The 16,765-nt window shown below is 52.9% G+C and overlaps 2 protein-coding genes across 5 annotated transcripts in view; one reads left to right on the top strand and one right to left on the bottom strand.

The window, feature by feature from the left end:
* PHC1 (polyhomeotic homolog 1) overlaps nucleotides 1-3,125 on the top strand; it is a 28,448-nt gene extending 25,323 nt beyond the window's left edge. For all 4 annotated transcript variants that reach the window (XM_068166037.1, XM_068166038.1, XM_068166036.1 and 1 more), the window contains 2 exons: nucleotides 1,136-1,367; nucleotides 2,745-3,125. In XM_068166037.1, the coding sequence (XP_068022138.1) occupies nucleotides 1,136-1,367; nucleotides 2,745-2,899 (387 nt within the window). In that variant the 3' untranslated portion in view covers nucleotides 2,900-3,125. The remainder of the gene's footprint in view (nucleotides 1-1,135; nucleotides 1,368-2,744) is intronic.
* Nucleotides 3,126-5,188: 2,063 nt separating this feature from the next.
* On the bottom strand, nucleotides 5,189-13,654 carry M6PR (mannose-6-phosphate receptor, cation dependent). The gene is made up of 7 exons (XM_068166040.1): nucleotides 13,442-13,654; nucleotides 11,042-11,215; nucleotides 10,671-10,843; nucleotides 10,478-10,587; nucleotides 10,161-10,291; nucleotides 9,504-9,630; nucleotides 5,189-7,670 (listed from the first exon to the last, which is right to left on the bottom strand). The coding sequence occupies exons 2-7, from the start codon at nucleotides 11,212-11,214 to the stop codon at nucleotides 7,548-7,550; spliced, it is 837 nt and encodes a 278-aa protein (XP_068022141.1). The 5' UTR covers nucleotide 11,215; nucleotides 13,442-13,654; the 3' UTR covers nucleotides 5,189-7,547.
* Between the last annotated feature and the right edge of the window lie 3,111 nt (nucleotides 13,655-16,765).

Raw genomic sequence — 16,765 nt, 5'->3', positions numbered from 1 at the left:
GGATGCATCAGGTAGTGCTAGGACTAGGGGGAATGGAATGAAGCTGGAGGTGGGGAGATTGAGGCTGGAGGTGAGGAGGAAGTTCTTCCCCATGAGAGTGGTGAAGCCCTGGAATGGGTTGTCCAGGGAGGTGGTTGAGGCTCTGTCCCTGGAGGTGTTTAAGGCCAGGCTGGCTGAGGCTCTGGCCAGGCTGATGTAGTGTGGGGTGTCCCTGCCCATGGCAGGGGGGTTGGAACTAGATGATCCTTGTGGTCCCTTCCAACCCTGGCTGATACTATGATACTAGGATGTGCTGAGTGCACACCGACAGGGTTGTCTCAAGCTGCCCCAGGGGAAGTTTAGGCTGGAGGTGAGGAGAAAGTTCTTCCCAGAAGGAGTAATTGGCCACTGGGATGTGCTGCCCAGGGAGGTGGTGGAGTCTCCATCCCTGGAGGTGCTCCAAGAGGGGATTGAATGTGGCACTTGGTGCCATGGTCTAGCAGTCATGAGGTGTTGGGTGCCAGGTGGGACTTGATGATCCCTGAGGTCTTTTCCATCCTTACTGATTCTATGATTCTGTGTTTGACTCTCTACACCTTGAAACAGTCACTCTGGGCTTTACTCACTATTAACAACAGTCTTCAAAAAACAGGCAGAGGTTGGACTTGATGACCTCTGAGGTCTGTTCCAGCCTTACTGATTCCCTGGTTGTTACAGAAGGAGCACTGAGCAGCTCTATTGGCTGTCAGCTGCAGAGAGGGGATTCACGTTTGTACACCTTCACTCCCATGTGTACCTTAAGGTCTGAGGGAGTGAGATCAGCATGACAGCCTTGGTGAAAGTCTGTCCACTTCTCCTATTTGATTAGTGTTCTTCCACATGGATGATTTGAATCTGTTTATAGAAGGTTAGAACGACCTCCAGTGCTGATTTGGGGAAGAGGAATGGACTGGGAGAGGATGGGGAGAAGGGAGAGGAAGGGAAGCAAGAATGAAGTCATCCCTTACTGGTATCAGGGAGCTCATGTGTCAGCTTTCCCTGGACCAACAGCTTGAGACTGGGATGACTTTGGCTGTCTCCAGTGGTTTGGCACCTAGCCATTGGGAATTGCTTCACAAAATGTATTTTGTTTTCCTTTGTTCCTATGCTCTTGTAGGGCCAGGAAGACTCAAGTCGAGGCTCTGATAACTCCAGCTATGATGAAGCTTTGTCCCCTACATCTCCAGGACCCCTGTCAGTAAGGGCTGGGCATGGAGAGAGGGACCTGGCAAACTCTAGTATGGCTCCACCTACCCCAGATCTGCATGGCATCAACCCAGTCTTCCTGTCCAGCAACCCTAGTCGTTGGAGCGTGGAGGAGGTGTATGAGTTTATTGCGTCGCTGCAAGGTGAAACTGAGATCTTCTCCTGCACCTCTCTGATCCAGGAGCATGGGGAAATTTGTTGTCTCTTTCTGGAAGGAGTGATGGCTGGATGGCCGAGCCCAGAGAGTGGTGGTGAATGGTGCCACAGCCAGCTGGCAGCCAGGCACCAGTGGTGTGCCCCAGGGATCAGTGCTGGGCCCTGTGCTCTTTAGCATCTTTATTGATGATCTGGATGAGGGCATTGAGTCCATCATCGGTAAAGTTGCTGATGACACCAAGCTGGGGCAGGAGTTGATCTGCTGGAGGGTAGGAGAGGCTCTGCAGAGGGACCTGGACAGGCTGGACAGATGGGCAGAGTCCAAGGGCATGAGATTGAACACATCCAAGTGCCAGGTTCTGCACATTGGCCACAACAACCCCAGGCAGTGCTACAGGCTGGGGTCAGAGTGGCTGAGAGCAGCCAGGCAGAGAGGGACCTGGGGGTGCTGGTTGATGGTAGGCTGAACATGAGCCTGCAGTGTGCCCAGGCAGCCAAGAGGGCCAGTGGCATCCTGGCCTGCATCAGGAACAGCGTGGCCAGCAGGAGCAGGGAGGTCATTCTGCCCCTGTACACTGCACTGGTTAGGCCACACCTTGAGTCCTGTGTCCAGTTCTGGGCTCCTCAGTGTAGGAAGGAGGTTGACTTGCTGGAACAAGTCCAGAGAAGGGCAACAAAGTTGGTGAGGGGTTTGGAACACAGCCCTGTGAGGAGAGGCTGAGGGAGCTGGGGTTGCTTAGCCTGGAGAAGAGAAGACTCAGGGGAGACCTTATCACTCTCTACAACTACCTGAAGAGAGGTTGTAGCCAGGTGGGGGTTGGTCTCTTCTCCCAGGCAGCCAGCAACAGAACAAGAGGACACAGTGTCAGGCTGTGCCAGGGGAGGTTTAGGTTGGATGTTAGGAAGAAGTTCTACCCAGAGAGAGTGATTGCCCATTGGAATGTGCTGCCCGGGGAGGTGGTGGAGTCACCATCACTGGAGGTGTTCAGGAGGAGACTTGATGGGGTGCTTGGTGCCATGGGTTAGCTGTTTGGGTGGTGTTGGATTGGTTGATGGGTTGGACACAATGATCTTGAAGGTCTCTTCCAACCTGGTTTGGTTTATTCTAAATAAAGGTTTGTTCTAACTGCCAGTGGTGCCTAGTGCTTCTGTGGTACTGCTGTACGTTTCTGAGTTGGAGTAGGTCATGCAGGTGGAGGACTTGTATGTCTCAAGTAGCCTGTGTCCTCAGGCAGACACTGGAGTGGGGCTGGTTAGATTCCTAGCTTGGCTTTTGTGCCTGCCAGGAGCTCAAAGAATGGGCATGAAGGGAGTGACCAGCACACATCTGTTTCTCAGTGTTGACTTTTTGTTGTCTTTCACAGGGTGCCAAGAGATTGCTGAGGAGTTTCGCTCCCAGGAGATTGATGGCCAGGCCCTGTTGCTTCTGAAGGAGGAACACCTCATGAGTGCCATGAACATCAAGCTGGGACCAGCTCTTAAGATCTGTGCCAAGATCAATGTCCTCAAAGAGACTTAAAAGCTCCAAAGCCAGACTTCTCACTTTGGCTTTGACCCCAGGGCAGAGCATCCTTCTGGGGCAGGGAAGAATGGGGCAGTCCCCTGTGGCCTTGCATACAAGAATGAGAAGGTTCTCTGGTTTGAACTGCCATGCACAAGCCCAGGTCTTGGTCTCCTAATGGTGCTACAAGGGGGAGGAAAACTCCCACCTGGGGCTTTGAAATATCTTTCCTTCTTAATTTGGAGTATGTCTCTCCATGTAACACATTGTTCTGGGGACTTCTTTCTGACTTAGCAGACTCCTGAAAGGGAGCTGCCTTTGCCCCTTTGTTTTGCTGCAGCAAGTCTGCTGGATCTTTGTTTTGAATGTCACTGTGCCAGAACTTGAGGCACAGGAAGAGCCAGTCCCACAGGGGCAGTGGGAGCAGCTGTGTGCTTGGAGCATTTAAGAGGGGGAACTAGTGAATTCCAAGTGACAGAGGTGGAGGAACGAGTTGAGCAGAAGCTGTTCCCCTCTTCAATAGGCTGCTCGTTAAGTGGGTGTAACAGCCATTCCAGCATGCATACCAAACTTGAAGGCCCATGGCAATGGGAGCTGCCTTAGCTTGACTGTCTCCTGTCCAGAGGCAGAGTGAAGACAGTGTCTTGTGGCAGCTATTCACTCAGATGCTCCTCTCTGAACCAGTCCGAAGAGAATTGATCCTGAGTGCTTATGACAGTGAGGGGAAAATCAAAGGGGAGGGGGATTGTCTTACACGAGGGAACCCTGCAGCACTTGGATTGTGTCTCCCTGTTGTGCTTGGGCATAATTTACAGATCCAAAGCAGTTTCCATGAGCACCAAGGCTCTTCAGAACGTCGTCTGGGGCTTTGGTTTTGGGTTGTCTGGGCTGGGGTTGGATGTTCTTTTTATCAGTTTGTATTTTTTGTGTCTGTCTTCATTACTCTCAGGAGAGCTTATGGGACACAAGTGAAGCTGGCAGGCTTGGAGTGCCTGCCTCAGGCTCCCTTTTTCTATCATTTTGCTTTGTGTTGTATAAAACAAGTACTCCTCTTCCTCAGACAAAGCTGCAAAACAAAAACACACCCTCCCACAACTGAATACTAAGCCTGCAGTGCTAGTCCTTCTTTCCAAGGGGTAGAATGAAGGTAGAGGCTGAGTCCATCCCTTTCAGCCCCTCCAGGTTGCAATTTAAGGAGCAGAGGTGGGATCCTGAAGTTTTGTGACCAGCTTAGTAAAGGTGGAAGCTTGGGCAGGAGTTCCCTTTCCAAAGCACCTCTGCTTCAAACTAACAGAGGGGGGAAAAGAAGTTACACAAAGCATGAAGAGGTTAAGTGCCTCCCCCAGCCACACACCCAAGGAAGTGATTTTACAAACCACCTCTCACCTTTTCTGATTCCTCAAGCTTCATGTCTCAGGCTGTGCCAGGGGAGGTTTAGGCTGGAGGGGAGGAGAAAGTTCTTCACTGGGAGAGTAATTGGCCATTGGGATGTGCTGCCCAGGGAGGTGGTGGAGTCCCCATCCCTGGAGGTGTTCAAGAGGGGATTGGATCTGGCACTTGGTGCCATGGTCTAGTTAGTCATGAGGTGTTGGGTGACAGCTTGGACTTGATGATCTCTGAGGTCTTTTCCAACCTTACTGATTCTATTCTAGTGATAGGACTAGGGGGAATGGAATGAAGCTGGAGGTGGGGAGATTGAGGCTGGAGGTGAGGAGGAAGTTCTTCCCCATGAGAGTGGTGAAGCCCTGGAATGGGTTGTGCAGGGAGGTGGTTGGGGCCCTGTCCCTGGAGGTGTTTAAGGCCAGGCTGGCTGAGGCTGTGGCCAGGCTGATGTAGTGTGGGGTGTCCCTGCCCATGGCAGGGGGGCTGGAACTAGATGATCCTTGTGGTCCCTTCCAACCCTGACTGATACTATGATAAACCCCAACCCCCTGAAACCTAACAAAAGCAGAACCCCAATCTTGTGGGGGCTTTGCAGAGGGTGGCTGCCTTTTGAGCCCCACGTTAAGTGTTGGGGAAGTACAACCTGCATCAAAAAGCTGCTTTGGGGTTTTATGGTTGCAGTGAAATACACAACCTAGGAAACTTCCCCTGCAAAACTACCTGACCTTTTCAAGTTTCAGTTTTGAAAGCTGTGTCAGAGAGCCTCTTCTGTGAGACAAGGTAGCAGCAGACACCCCCCATGTACTAGGAAAGATGTCTGGTTTAGACATAGCGCAGGCACAAGGCACCACACACAGAGGCCCTTAGGGTAAGCAAGAGTCCCTGACCCCAAGGAAAGCTCCCACTCATCAGCACAACACTGCACCAGGTTTCTTGTCATTTTATTCTTGAAAGATGTGTTTTGTACCAAAAAAAACCCAAAGGAAATATTACCTTAGTCACCACCATGAGAAACAGTAACAGGCTTGGCAGCTTCCTATGTTTCCTCTGTTAGGAGGAAGATTGAGACTGTAACAGGAAAAAAGATGCACTGGAAAGGCTGTGTGGCCATTCAGCAAGAGTTGGGAACCTAATGAGGTTCAACAAGAGTCAGGGTAAAGTCTTGCACCTGGGGAGGAACACCACCACACAGCAGCACAGATCAGGGGCTGACCCGCTGGGAAGCAGCTCCATGGCAAAGGACCTGGGAGTCATAAAGTCATCCATGGGGCAGCAACGTGTCCTTGTGGCCAAGAAAGCCAAGGGTAGCCTGGGGTGCGTTAAGAAGTGTCCAGCAGGTCAAGGGAGGTTCTCCCAGCCTATTCTGCCCTAGTGAGACCACAGCTGGAGTACTGTGGCCAGATTTGGACTCCCCAGTTCAAGAGGAACAGGGATAGAGTCGAGGGAGTCCAACAGAGGGCTGCAAAGATGATCCAAGGACTGGAACATCTGTCTTGTGAGGACAGGCTGAGAAACCTGGGGCAGTTTAGTCTGCAGAGGACTGAGAAAGCATCTCACTAATGTTTACAAATACCTAAAGGGTGGGTGTCAAGAAGGGGCCAGTCTCTTCAGTGGTGCCTGTGCTAGGACAAGGGGCAAAGGATACGAACTGGACCACAGGAAGTTCCACCTCAACATGAGGAGAAACTTCTTCACTGTGAGGGTCACAGAGCCCTGGAACAGGCTGCCCAGAGAGGCTGTGGAGTCTCCTCTGGAGCCTTTCAAGACCTGTCTGGCTGTGTTCCTGTGTGACCTGCCCTAGGTAATCCTGCTTTGTCAGGGGGATTGGAGTCTGATCTCCAGAGGTCCCTTCCACCCCCTGCTACCATTCTATGGTAAGAAAGCAGGAATTGTTTGCCCACTCCAAACCCAGCCACGAAAGCAGGGCCACCCTTGTGCCCCTCTATCAGTTCAGACTGCTTTGGCAGTATTAAGAACCTACAAAGCTTGTCTGTACTCTGCTGTTAACAGGAGTGGCTTGCTTGTTCACAGCCTCTGCCCTTCAGAGAGGGCAATTCACAACAGGACAAAATAGGGTTGCTGTGTCTAGTCCCTTAAATGAAAGCAATTGGGAAAGAGAGTACTTGAAGGTTCCAATGAAGTCTTGCAACTCAGCTGTACCTGCTTTCCACCAGGGCCCTAGGAGAAGGCCTCCCTCACTCCCAGCCAGTAGCAGAATGCAAGTACCATCTGCAGAGGGTGTGGGACTGGTCTGTACCTAGCTTAAGGGGACAGTGATTGAGGGAAGCCGACCTGTCAGTGCAAGTAGAAAGCAGCATCCTCAGCTTCTGTGGTTCCTTTCTTAAGCACAAATAATGCTGGCAGCTTCAAGGGAAAGCCTACCAGAAGGGTAGCATGTCACAGAACTCAAGTGGCAGCTGCCCCTCTCCATTTCTGTCTCAGTACATGTTTCCTTTGCTCAGCAGGACATCATTTCCTTTTGTTTCTCAGCAGCCATGAAGACTGAGGCAGTATTTTGACCCAACCAGAAAGTCAGGCTGCATTTAATTCCTATGAGGTTTTTTTTGTTTGGCTTTTTAGCATTGCCCCTCTCCAGCCTGAGAGGATGGCAAGCATCCCTTGACAGTTACTGAAGGAAAACTGCTGTAGAGCCATTAGGGAAAGGACAGACTGCAGAGGTGCTAATGACTCTTCCACCCTGGCAGAGTCTGACGGAGAGCAGGGTGCAGGTTGTGCTGGCAGCAATGGTGCACAGCAGTGCAGAGGCTAGAGAAGCTGAAAATTCACTCCAAGAAAAGTAGTTCCAGTGTCTTACAAATCCTGCAGCCCCCTGGAGAAGAGGGCTGGAAAAAAAAAGTATTAAGGAAAAAAAACCCCAACCCAAATCACCAGAGATCCTTCCTACATGGTCACCTTTCCCTTCCCCACACCCATCCACGGTGGCTTTGCCTCTCAGTGATCCAGCTCCTGGTCCTGCTCAGTGCTGAATGCTCATATTGCTTTCTTACTGTCTTCTACTCAACTCTCAGCACTTTTGCCCCTGCTCCAGCTCTGCTGCAGTTAAACCCCCCCTCAAACAGCATTAAATTCATCAGCCATGCCATCAGGCACCGGTGCCCTTCACACCCAGAGGCAGCCGTGGGACCTGACACACCAGAGACAGTGAAAGCAAACAGCATAAAGAACAGCAGAAGTGAGAGAAGGAGAACTGGCTGGGAGGCACCCGGCTGAACAAGCACTGGGAGAGGTGGGGAGAGCAGAGCTCGGTGTTGGAGGCTTCACATCACATGGGCAGCAAGTGGTCATCCCGCTCCTCAGACTCCTCCCCCAGCTGGTCGTCGCCCACGCCGCGGTACGCAGCCGGTGCGCTTCGGGGCTTGGATCTGCAGACAAAGTCACAGCCATCCTGCAAGCAAAGGAGAGTGCACCTGGCTCAGCATCTAAAGCAACAACCAGCTTAGAATCATAGTAGCACAGAATCATTGCAGCTGGAAAAGACCTTTAGAGGCCATAGAATAGAATCAATGAGGTTGGAAGAGACCTCAGAGATCATAGAGTCCAACCTGTCACCCAGCACCTCAGGACTAACTAAACCGTGGCACCAAGTGCCACATCCAGTCCCCTCTTGAACACCTCCAGGGATGGGGACTACCACCACCTCCCTGGGCAGCACATTCCAATGGCCAATCTCTCTTGCTGGGAAGAACTTTCTCCTCACCTCCTGCCTAAACCTCCCCTGGCACAGCTTGAGACATGAAGCTTCAGGAATCCTCAGTCCAACCCTTCTCTAGTTCTCCCAAGTCTGCTGCTAAACTCTGTCTATCAGCACCACATCTCTCTGCATCCTTGAAAATCCCTCCAGGGATGGGGATTCAAGCAGTTCCAGTTCCTGAGAACCCCTTCTTCAGGGAAGAAGGTTCTAATACCCAACCTGAGGCTATTTCCTCTCATCTTTCTTCCTAGGGAGAAGAGACCAACATCCAACCCACTACAACTGCCTTTCAAGTAGGTTGCAGAGAGCAAGTCTCCCCTCAGCATCCTTTTCTCCAAGCTACACAACCCCAGTTCCCTCAATCACTCCTCAGAAGATCCATTCTCCAAACCCTTCACCAGCACCTTAATGTCTTGTAGTGATGACCCCAAAACTGAATCCAGGACTCAAGGTGTGGCCTTACCAGTGCCCTGTTCAGGGGGACAATCACTTCCCTGCTCCTGTGATTCCTCCTCAGCTAAGGAATTCTGCCTGACCCTGTGCTGAGACAGGTCCCCAGAGCTTGTCTTGACAAGGGAAGCACACAGAGAAACATGCTGCATGGTGTTGAAAGCTCTGGGCATACTGATTTACAGCATGCAGCAACATTAAGCTGATGTGAGCATTAAAGATAAATGGCACTACCTAAAGTGACCAGGGAAGGGTTGCAGGGAGATGGGCACAAGCATTTCAACCTCCAGCACATGTCCTAATTTGTTATTTCCTACAACTATCCTGCAACTGCTACATAAGTGTCAGCAAGGATTCTAAAATAAGAGTACTCAAGAAAATTAAAGCAGCTGTCCTCCTCTTCTGCCTCAAGGTGCACTGCCAAGAGGGCCAATGGCATCCTGGCCTGCATTAGGAATAGTGTGGCCAGCAGAAGCAGGGAAGTCATTGTGCCCTGTGCTCAGCACTGGTTAGGCCACACCTTGAGTCCTGTGTCCAGTTCTGGGCCCCTCAGTTTAAGAAGGACATTGAGAGACTTGAAGGTGCCCAGAGAAGGGCAACAAGGCTGGGGAGAGGCCTTGAGCACAGCCCTGTGAGGAGAGGCTGAGGGAGCTGGGGTTGCTTAGCCTGGAGAAGAGGAGGCTCAGGGGAGACCTTGTTGCTATATCCAACTACCTGAAGGGAGGTTGTAGCCAGGTGGGGGTTGGTCTCTTCTCCCAGACAAGCAGCACCAGAACAAGAGGACACAGTCTCAAGCTGTGCCAGGGGAAGTTTAGGCTGGAGGTGAGGAGAAAGTTCTTCCCAGAAAGAGAGTCATTCATCATTGGGATGTGCTGCCCAGGGAGGTGGTGGAGTCCCCATCCCTGGAGGTGTTGAAGAGGGGATTGGATGTGGCACTTGGTGCCATGGTCTAGTCATGAGGTCTGTGGTGACAGGTTGGACTCGATGATCTTTGAGGTCTCTTCCAACCTGGGTGCTGCTGTGACAGCCTGCTGGCAGGTCTGCCCAAGCTGGGAATACAGAGGGCTTTTCACTCACCGCCACCAAATTGCCCAGGTCTTGCCAGAAGGCAAAGTGAGGAAACTGCTCCATGCCCTTTGCTCCCACCACAAGGCGCTGGTAGAGGAAGCCACCGATGATGTAGACTGCAATCAGTGAAGCAAAGCTGGAGGGCAGCATTTCAGAAACAAAGAGAAGTCAAATAATAAAACAACTGAGTACCAATGCTAAGGAAACCCTATAGATGACCTGAGCCAGCTCCCTGCCTCATACTGCTGTTACAGCAAGCAGACAAGCACCACTCAAGAACAGAGCTGCTCAGACCAGACCAGACAGGGTCCCCAAAACACTGATCTGCCACTCTAAGTGCTTCAGCAGCACGAGGTAGTGCTGCTGTGGAAAATGAGTCAAGATTCCTGCTCTGGATTCCCAACTCTGGCAAAGAGCTCTTATACCATTTTAGGAAGCCACATCAGCTGTGTTTCAGCACCCTGGTCTGGACATTTTGAAGGAGGATGTCTAGAGGAAACAGAGCAGCTCTGCAGCATCATGCCTTGAGCAGGAGCTTTCAGCCAAAATGCCCAGAGGCACGGTGACATCTAACCGGGTGTGGATACTCCAGCACAGCCTTTGCCGTGTTTCTAAACGGCACTGGAGATTCTGGCTCGGGAACAAAGAGCTCTTCCAATGACTCACATGATCAGTAGGATAGAGCCAACGCTGAGGTGAGACTCCTCAGCTGGACAAGCCAGGCTGCTGTCCATCTCAAAGAGGTAGAAACACTCCTGCTCCTTCTCCCGCTCCTCCGAAATAATGCTGAAGGAACTCTGCAGTCGGGGAAGAAGTTAAGTCATGTGAGAGAGATACCCACAGGCAATGCTCAGTTTCACCAGAGCACAGGCAAGGCAATGGCCTCTAGAGCATGGAAAGAAAGCTTCCTTCCTCCTGAAAGCCCTTCTGCTTGTGAACAGCTGCTAGCTTCCTGCTTCTCTCCCACCTCACGTGTCACTCACCGCTGTAACTCCCCGCTTGCAAGAAATCATTATCACAGCTCTTCTCTTCTCACCACTGCAGTGTGTGCCATATGAATCACCTCCTTTATAAATCAGCATGATCCAGTCACCTGCCAAGAGAGGAATAACACAGGCTGTGAATCCAAAGCAGCAGAAGAAAGGCAGACACCGAGTCAGAGGAGCGCAATCTTACTTCCATTGAAGACCTGGGTTTCATTGATCCTTCCTATGACAGTGGTCTTCCCATTCTGTCTGTCTGTTTGCACTAGGCCACCAAAGTCATGCAAGCTGCTGTTGACCTCCCTGCACACCCTGAATTGGTAGAGGTAATCTTCTGTTTTGCCTTTCTCCACAGTCACATTAAACCTGCAGCAGAAAGAGGACAGAACAAGCAGCCTGTAGGATCACAAAGAACGAGGCTCAGAGCAGCAGACAGGCAAGGCCTGGAAGCCAGGTCACAGCCCATACCACCAGGGGAACCCATTCTGCAGTCTCTCTTCCCCTCCCTTTGGCCTAAGGGAAGGCACTGCACAGCCCTGGGGCCTGCAGGGTGTTGCACTCTACCTTATTTGGCTGAGGGGCTCTAGTTTCTTCAGCAGGGCTCTTTCCATTTGTGATTCACTGCTCTCATCGCCGATCACATCACAGTTCCTCTCTTTCAGCTGTTCAGCCCCCACACCAACAGCAAGGGCCATAAAGACTAGCAGCACAGCAGAGGGATGGCATGGTGATGACATCCTGGACACAGAGGACACAGAGGATTAAATGTTTCAGTCCCTTTGCAAACTAACTTCAGGGTCAAGGAGTCAATGATTGGCCACCTCCTCACTCCTGACTGCAAGAGATGAGAAATCAGAACTAGGAACATCTCACAGCTTCCAAGAGAAACTCAGTCTAAATCTCTTGCATGGTCAAAGACAACTCAGTGGTCCAATTTGAGTCTCTCTTCCAAATTTTGCCTTGGGACCATAAGAAGTTTTGCAGCTGAGCACTGATTTAGGCAGAGCAGAGCCCCCGAAGCCAAGTGCTGGAGTAGGTTGTGGGAAGAAGCCATTGTTTGTTATCACATCACACCCAGACATCACTCAGCAGAAAATCATTTACCAGGTCTTTAATCAATCCCCCTTGCAGCTCTCATGTGAAGAGCTTGCAGGGAAGAGCCACTGATTAGGCAGGCTCTGTTTGTTCAAGCAGCTGAATCTTAGCAGTGATGTTATCTTTCTAGTGCTACTTTAGCTGAAGATCTGGAAATGTTTAATACTGCTAAGCCACAGCTTCACAGAACAGCTCTCTTCTGTTTCCATGGGTGAAGAAAGAAATGGAGACATCCTACATAGCAGAGAGTCACAGAATCACTGGGGTTGGAAAAGACCTCTAAGATCACTGTGTCTAACCACTGTCTAACTCTACAAAGCCTGATGCTAATCCAAGTCCCTCAGCACCACATCTCTGCAACACCTCAAAGGATAAGAATTCAGCCACCTCCCTGGCAAGCTTATTACAGTATTTGAGAACCCCTTTAGTGAAGCTCTTTCTAATGTCCAATCTAAACCTCCTCTGGTGCAACTTGAGGCCAGTTCCTCTCCTCCTATCACTTAAGATCAGTCAAAGAAACAGTAATGACTATAATGATGAACTGTAGATTTGGCTTCTCAGGTTCAGGGTAGAAATTCTGTATGAAACACTCAGTGATTGCACCAGCAAGCTACTTCTCTCATCATGGGTTTCAATACATGTAAGCCAGCAGTGTGCCCAGGTGGCCACAAAGGCCAACAGCACCCTGGCCTGTATCAGGAACAGTGTGACCAGCAGGAGCAGGGAAGTGGTTGTCCTCCTGTGCTCAGCACTGGTCAGGCCACACCTTGAGTGCTGCGTTCAGTTTTGGGCCCCTCACTATGAGAGCATTGAGATGCTGGAGAGGGCCCAGAGACTGGCAACAAAGCTTCCAGAGACTGGCAACAAAGCTTCCAGAGACTGGCAACAAAGCTGGTGAAGGGCCTGGAGAACAGGTCTTGTAAAGACCCTCACAGCTGAGGGAGCTGCGGTTGTTTAGTCTGGGGAAAAGAAGGCTGAGTGGAAACATTCTCACTCTCTACAACTACCCAAAAGGAGGTTGGAGCAAGGTGGGTGTTGATCTTTGCTACTAACAAGGGATAGCATAAGAGGAAATGGCCTCTGGTTGCACCAGGGGAGGTTTAGGTTGATTATTAGAAGAAACTTCTTCGCTGAAAGGGTTCTCAAACACTGGCACAGGCTGCCCAGGGAGGTGGTTGAATGCCCATCCCCAGAGGTGCCCAAAAGGCACAGAGATGCGGTGCTGAGGGACATGGTTTGGCACCAGCCTCGGCAGAGTTACAGAACAGTTGAACTTGACGATATTAAAGGGTTTTTTTTTTTCCAGTCAAAACTATTCTACGATAGCTGCAGACGACGGGAGAAGTGAAACCACAGCCCCCAGCCGCAGCTGGACAGCCAGCCTGCTACTGCCTCGTTTGCTGAGCCCAGCAACCGACTGCCGAGCTCTGCGGAGGCCACCCTGAGAGCTTGCTGCGGCCGCCCCAGCTCCGAAGCTGGACGCGAATACGAGGTAAGAAACGCCGAAGTGAGCCTGTGACACAAGAACTCGTGATCCACCTCTCCTGATACCAAAAGCAGAACCTGCTCGCCGTGCCGGCCACGGCTTCCCCGGACACCTCAGTGGCACACGCCAGCCCCTCCGGCCGGCAGCCCCGCGGGCAGGCTGCGGGGGGCCGCCAGCCCCTCCGGCCCGCAGCCCCTCCGGCCCGCAGCCCCGCTGCCCAGCCCCGGGAGCCAGCAGCCCGCCCGGCGCACACCGCGCTTTCACCCCGACGACGGCCCCTGGGGCTTCGGTGTCCCCCTCCTCTCCACCAGAGCATCACCTCTCCCTGCAGCCCCTTCGCCCCGCCGGCCGAAGCCCAACCTGCCGCCGCCGCCAGCCCCCACCTGCTGCCGCACCGGACTCGTCCGGCGTCCCCGCACCGGGCAGGGCCAAGCCTACGGAAGAGCGATCCGAGCGATCGGCGCTCAGGGGCATCCCATGCTGGGCGCTCGGCGGTGGCGGGGCGGCCCGGGGAGCGCAGGCGGCGCCGGCCTAGAGCAGCCCCCTCCGTGGTCCCGACCGGCTTCCTTCACCCGCTCCGCGAACCGGAAGCAGGAAGAGCGTAGCAGAAGCGGCGCTCTCCGGGACTGCCATGCCCGCTGGCAAATCACAAGCGGAGCTGGAAAGGGGCGGGCTTTAGCAGCCTATGAGGACGGAGGTGGCGGCTCAAAAGCCCTCCTCCCTCCCTTACTCCCTCTAATAGGAGATGAAACGAGGCGTAAAACCTCCTCCGTTCCTGGCTTTTCTTCCAATGAGCCCCGCGGAGCTCTTCGGCTAACCCCTCCCACCCGGCCGCCGCTGCGGAGAGAGGCTCCGGGCGGGAGCCGCTCGCCCAATGGGGAAGCACGGCCCTCCCCGTGCCCCGCCCCTCGCAGGGAGTCGCTTGGCGCCGGAGAGCGACGCGGGTGAGGAGTGGTGCGCGCCAGCCGTCACGTGACCCGGGTCCCTTGTCGCCTTCCCCCTGGGAGAGCCAAGTCTGACGGAATCGTTGTGGCTGGAAAAGGCTTTTGGCATCATCCTGTCCCGCCACCAACACCGCCATGCCGACTAAAGCGTGTCCCAAAGCACCCTGTCTGCGCGGTTGTTAACGCATCCCGGGACGGTGGCTCCGCCGCTGCCCTGGGCAGCCTGTTCCAGTGCTAGTACAGAAACTTTCCTGGTGTCCAATCTAAACAATAGCAAATGCAGGGTCCTGCAGCTGGATCGAGGCAATCCCAGGCACAAATCCAGGCTGGGCAGGGACTGGCTGGAAAGCAGCCCTGAGGAGAGAGCCTTGGGGGTGCTGGGGGAGGAGAAGCTCACCAGGAGCTCTCAGTGTGCACTTGCAGCCCAGAAAGCCAATCAGATCCTGGGCTGCAGCAGGAGAAGTGTGGCCAGCAGGGCAAGGGAGGTGATCCTCCCCCTCTGCTCAGCTCTGCTGAGACCCCATCTGGAGTACTGCCTCCAGTTCTGGAGCCCCTATTGCAAGAGGGATGTGGAGGTGCTGGAAGGTGTCCAGAGAAGGGCCAGGAGGATGAGCAGAGGGCTGGAGCTCCTCTCCTGTGAGGACAGACTGAAGGAGTTGGGGCTGTTCAGTCTGGAGAAGGGAAGGCTCCCAGGTGACCTCATTGTGGCCTTCCAGTATCTGAAGGGGGCTCCAGGAAGGCTGGGGAGGGACTGCTCAGGATCTCAGGGAGTGCTAGGACTAGGGGGAATGGAATGAAGCTGGAGGTGGGGAGATTGAGGCTGGAGGTGAGGAGGAAGTTCTTCCCCATGAGAGTGGTGAAGCCCTGGAATGGGTTGTGCAGGGAGGTGGTTGGGGCCCTGTCCCTGGAGGTGTTTAAGGCCAGGCTGGCTGAGGCTGTGGCCAGGCTGATCTAGTGTGGGGTGTCCCTGCCCATGGCAGGGGGGTTGGAACTGGATGCTCCTTGTGGTCCCTTCCAACCCTGAATGATACTCTCCTCTCGAGTGTGTTGGCTTTCACAGTATCACAGTATAACTAAGGTTGGAAATGACCTGGAGGATCCAGGCTTGGATCACCTCACTGAGGAAAGCTGGAAGGCTTCCCCACACCACTGTCACCTAGCCACTGCCTGCCTCCTTCCCTCATCACCATGCTTGGTCTGGGCACTCCGCCCCGTGTACCTCCAGACTGTCCTCTCCTTGAACAGGCAGGGAGATCATTGTTTAGGCTGCACTGCACATGAGGAACAGTTTCTTCATCAAAAGGGTTGTCAGTCCCTGGGGCAGATTTAGCTGTATTCACTCTTAGCTATCAGCTGTATGCTGCCTGCTTGTCGTTTCATGGTGCAATCAGTCACTTCACTACCATCAGAAGAAAACACTACAGCACTGCCCTTCCCTGTTACTGCTCATCAGAGAGTCACAGCCTCTCAAGGGCATCTGGTCCAACCTTCTGCTCAAGCCAGGTCACCAGCAGCTAGTTGTCCAGCATCATGTCCAGAGAGCTCTTCGTGAAGGGGGACAACACAACCTCTCTGGCTAACCTCTGCCAGTGCTCAGTCACCCTCACAGTAAAAAAGTGTTCCCTGATGTTCAGAGGGAACCTCATGACACCAAGCTGGGGGCAGGAGTTGATCTGTTAGAGGGTAGGAGAGCTCTGAAGAAGGACCATGCCAGGCTGCACAGATGGGCAGAGTCCAAGGGCAGGAGATTGAACACATCCAAGTGCCAGGTTCTGCACATTGGCCACAACAACCCCAGGCAGTGCTACAGGCTGGGGTCAGAGTGGCTGGAGAGAAGCCAGGTAGAGAGAGACCTGGAGATACCTGTTGATAGTAGGCTGAACATGAGCCTGCAGTGTGCTCAGGCAGCCAAGAAGGCCAATGGCATCCTGGCCTGCATCAGGAACAGTGTGGCCAGCAGGAGCAGGGAAGTCATTGTGCCCTGTACTCAACACTGGTTAGGCCACACCTTGAGTCCTGTGTCCAGTTCTGGGCCCCTCAGTTTAGGAAAGATGTTGAGATGCTGGAAGATGTCCAGAGAAGGGCAAGGAGGCTGGGGAGGGGTCTGGAGCACAGCCCTGTGAGGAGAGGCTGAGGGAGCTGGGGTTGCTTAGCCTGGAGAAGAGGAGGCTCAGGGGAGACCTTGTTGCTGTCTCCAACTCCCTGAAGGGAGGTTGTAGCCAGGTGGGGGTTGGTCTCTTCTCCCAGGCAACCAGCACCAGAACAAGAGGACACAGTCTCAAGCTGTGCCAGGGAGGTTCAGAATGGATGTCAGGAAGAAGTTCTTCCCAGCAAGAGAGATTGGCCATTGGAATGTGCTGCCCAGGGAGGTGGTGGAGTCAATGTCCCTGGAGGTGTTGAAGAAAAGCCTGGATGAGGCACTTGGTGCCATGGTTTAATTGATCAGATGGTGTTGGGTGATAGGTTGGACTCAATGTCAAAGGTCTTTTCCAACCTGGTTAATTCTATTCTATTCTATTCTATTCTATTCTATTCTATTCTATTCTATTCTATTCTATTCTATTCTATTCTATTCTATTCCATTCCATTCCATTCCATTCCATTCCATTCCATTCCATGTACATTAATAAGATGCTCCCTAGGCTGTGTCTTCTCTGGCCTAGCAGTGCCAGCTCTCCCAGTCTTTCCTCACAGGAGACCTGCCCTAGTTCCTTCCTCACCCTTGTATCCAGGTTTGTCCATGTCCCTCCTGCACCGCTGCTG

The sequence above is a fragment of the Melanerpes formicivorus genome, unplaced genomic scaffold (genome assembly GCF_026170545.1).
Source record: "Melanerpes formicivorus ecotype bairdi unplaced genomic scaffold, bMelFor1.0.p_v2 SCAF_96, whole genome shotgun sequence".
NCBI classification, from domain to species: Eukaryota; Metazoa; Chordata; class Aves; order Piciformes; family Picidae; genus Melanerpes; species Melanerpes formicivorus.
This window is presented reverse-complemented; position numbering and strand designations above follow the sequence as displayed.

Coding starts and splice junctions, on each gene's coding strand:
- M6PR (XM_068166040.1), bottom strand. CDS start 11,214: ATGTCATCACCATGCCATCCCTCTGCTGTGCTGCTAGTCTTTATGGCC. Junction 10,844..11,041: donor GAGCCCCTCAGCCAAATAAG/GTAGAGTGCAAC, acceptor TTTCTGCTGCAG/GTTTAATGTGACTGTGGAGA. Junction 9,631..10,160: donor GGCTCTATCCTACTGATCAT/GTGAGTCATTGG, acceptor GCTGCCCTCCAG/CTTTGCTTCACTGATTGCAG.